The 1,749-nt window shown below is 38.1% G+C and overlaps 1 protein-coding gene across 2 annotated transcripts in view; it reads right to left on the bottom strand.

The window, feature by feature from the left end:
* inpp5f (inositol polyphosphate-5-phosphatase F) overlaps positions 1-1,749 on the bottom strand; it is a 33,227-nt gene that overhangs the window by 4,730 nt on the left and 26,748 nt on the right. For both annotated transcript variants that reach the window (XM_015381098.1, XM_015381088.1), the window contains exons 16-19: positions 1,146-1,217; positions 993-1,066; positions 761-889; positions 596-683 (exon numbers count right to left, since the gene is read on the bottom strand). In XM_015381098.1, coding sequence (XP_015236584.1) covers positions 596-683; positions 761-889; positions 993-1,066; positions 1,146-1,217 — 363 coding nt within the window. The remainder of the gene's footprint in view (positions 1-595; positions 684-760; positions 890-992; positions 1,067-1,145; positions 1,218-1,749) is intronic.

The raw sequence follows: 1,749 nt of genomic DNA, 5'->3' as shown, positions 1-1,749 counted from the left end.
CCATGGAGAAAACTCTTGGCTGGAGACAATTTTGGTTACATTTACACTTGCTCATATTTTCCAGACAAAAAGTTAATGGTGCATCTCCCAAATGTCCCGGCCGCAACAAGGCTTTATTGGTTCCGCTATCGGGACGGAACCAATAATGGCGAGCCGTTATTTTTTAAATAATAAAAAAAAAGGTCATTTTTTTATATTTTATTTAGATTACAAAAATAAATCATAATAAAAATAATCCTATTTATGATGTTTTAAAAATTAAGACCTACAAAAGACTAATTTAAGACATTTTAATACCAATTAAGGCCTTAGTTTTAGTTTGAAGAATTCAATGCCTTTTAAGACTTTTTTAAGGACCCACAGGAACCCTGTCATTAAATGAGCGCAAACGTATTCGTTTTAAATATAAAAAATGATCCATTGATTATTTCTTGCTGTCCGGATTTTCCTTTAAAGGCAAACAGACGTCTAGATATCCTACCTTCTATTGGAATCAAACTAAAATCCGTGTAAAGTTGTGTTTGTAACAAAACATGAAAAAAAACCTGGAATGAATTCTTATGAACTGCATTACTCTTTGATGATTAGTACTCGCCTCTCAAGCTTCTTCTCAACCACGAGCAGCTCCATCCCTGAGGCCTGTTTGGTTATGCGGAGCATCTCAGCTATGCACTGCAGCGTATCTGAAAAATGTCCAAACAAGCTGTCAGGGATCAGCAGCCTGCAAGAGGTCACTCCTCCCTTTTCTTTGATTAGTCACCCTTTCCGTCGTCCTCTGGGTTCCGCGTCGCCGCTCTCAGCGTGTGGAAGTAGCCGCTGGTTTCCTGGCTCCTATAGTGCAGACGCATACAGCAGAACTTCGGCTTCCCGAACAGAGTGGGCTCCGGACCTGCAAGACGACGACATCGACTTTTTTCAATCATATTCATGTAAGGATATTGGTAAAAGGTTACTGAGAAGCTGAGGGCACACATTTGAGTCTAACTCCTCACCGATTTCAATCTTTTCCAAACCCTCCAAGTCTAGGCGCTGGTATTGGTTGACTTTGTCCGCCTCGTCATCATAGCTGAGAGTAAATAAAGGGAAGCATTAGTCAGTCTCTACAGCACATGCCACAGGAAATGTGGAGTTTAGATCCGACTTACTAAGCAATATAGTAGGCTTTATCTGAGAGGAGCAGCAGCACATCCACGTCTTTGTTGGTGGCATCAATGAGACTGGAGTAAAAACAAAAACAAAATGAGCTTTTATTCCATCTAGAGCACATCAAATCTTTCATCATCATCTCTATTTCTACTTCTCTATGTTTAAGTCCACAAACCCCATTATTAATCCCAGTAAAAACCGATTTAATATCTCCACCTTGATTCATAAACATTGTTTTAAATGAAATGCGGCTCTTCCGAACGATTAATGATCCTAACCAGCTCATCCTTCATAGAGAGTTAAAAACAGCTATTATTGTGATCTATAATCACCGCCTGGACCAATTAAAACCTGACTGAACTAACTAAACATTTCATGCAGTTCAGCTGAAACATTCAGCCTTTAAAGCAGCTTGCACTGATGAAGGGTTGTTTAAAAAATAAACTACAGCAGGATAATAAACAGCCAGCTTGCTTAATTCAGGTTGTTAATTTGACAATTTATGATGTAAACTTACTTCTTTTTTAATACTACTTTTTGCTGAAATATCTGCCATAAATTAACATTTGAGTTTGCTTTTTCATTCTATAATCATATCTTATA

Source organism: Cyprinodon variegatus, unplaced genomic scaffold (genome assembly GCF_000732505.1).
Source record: "Cyprinodon variegatus isolate N-32 unplaced genomic scaffold, C_variegatus-1.0 Scaffold11, whole genome shotgun sequence".
NCBI lineage: Eukaryota > Metazoa > Chordata > Actinopteri > Cyprinodontiformes > Cyprinodontidae > Cyprinodon > Cyprinodon variegatus.
This window is presented reverse-complemented; position numbering and strand designations above follow the sequence as displayed.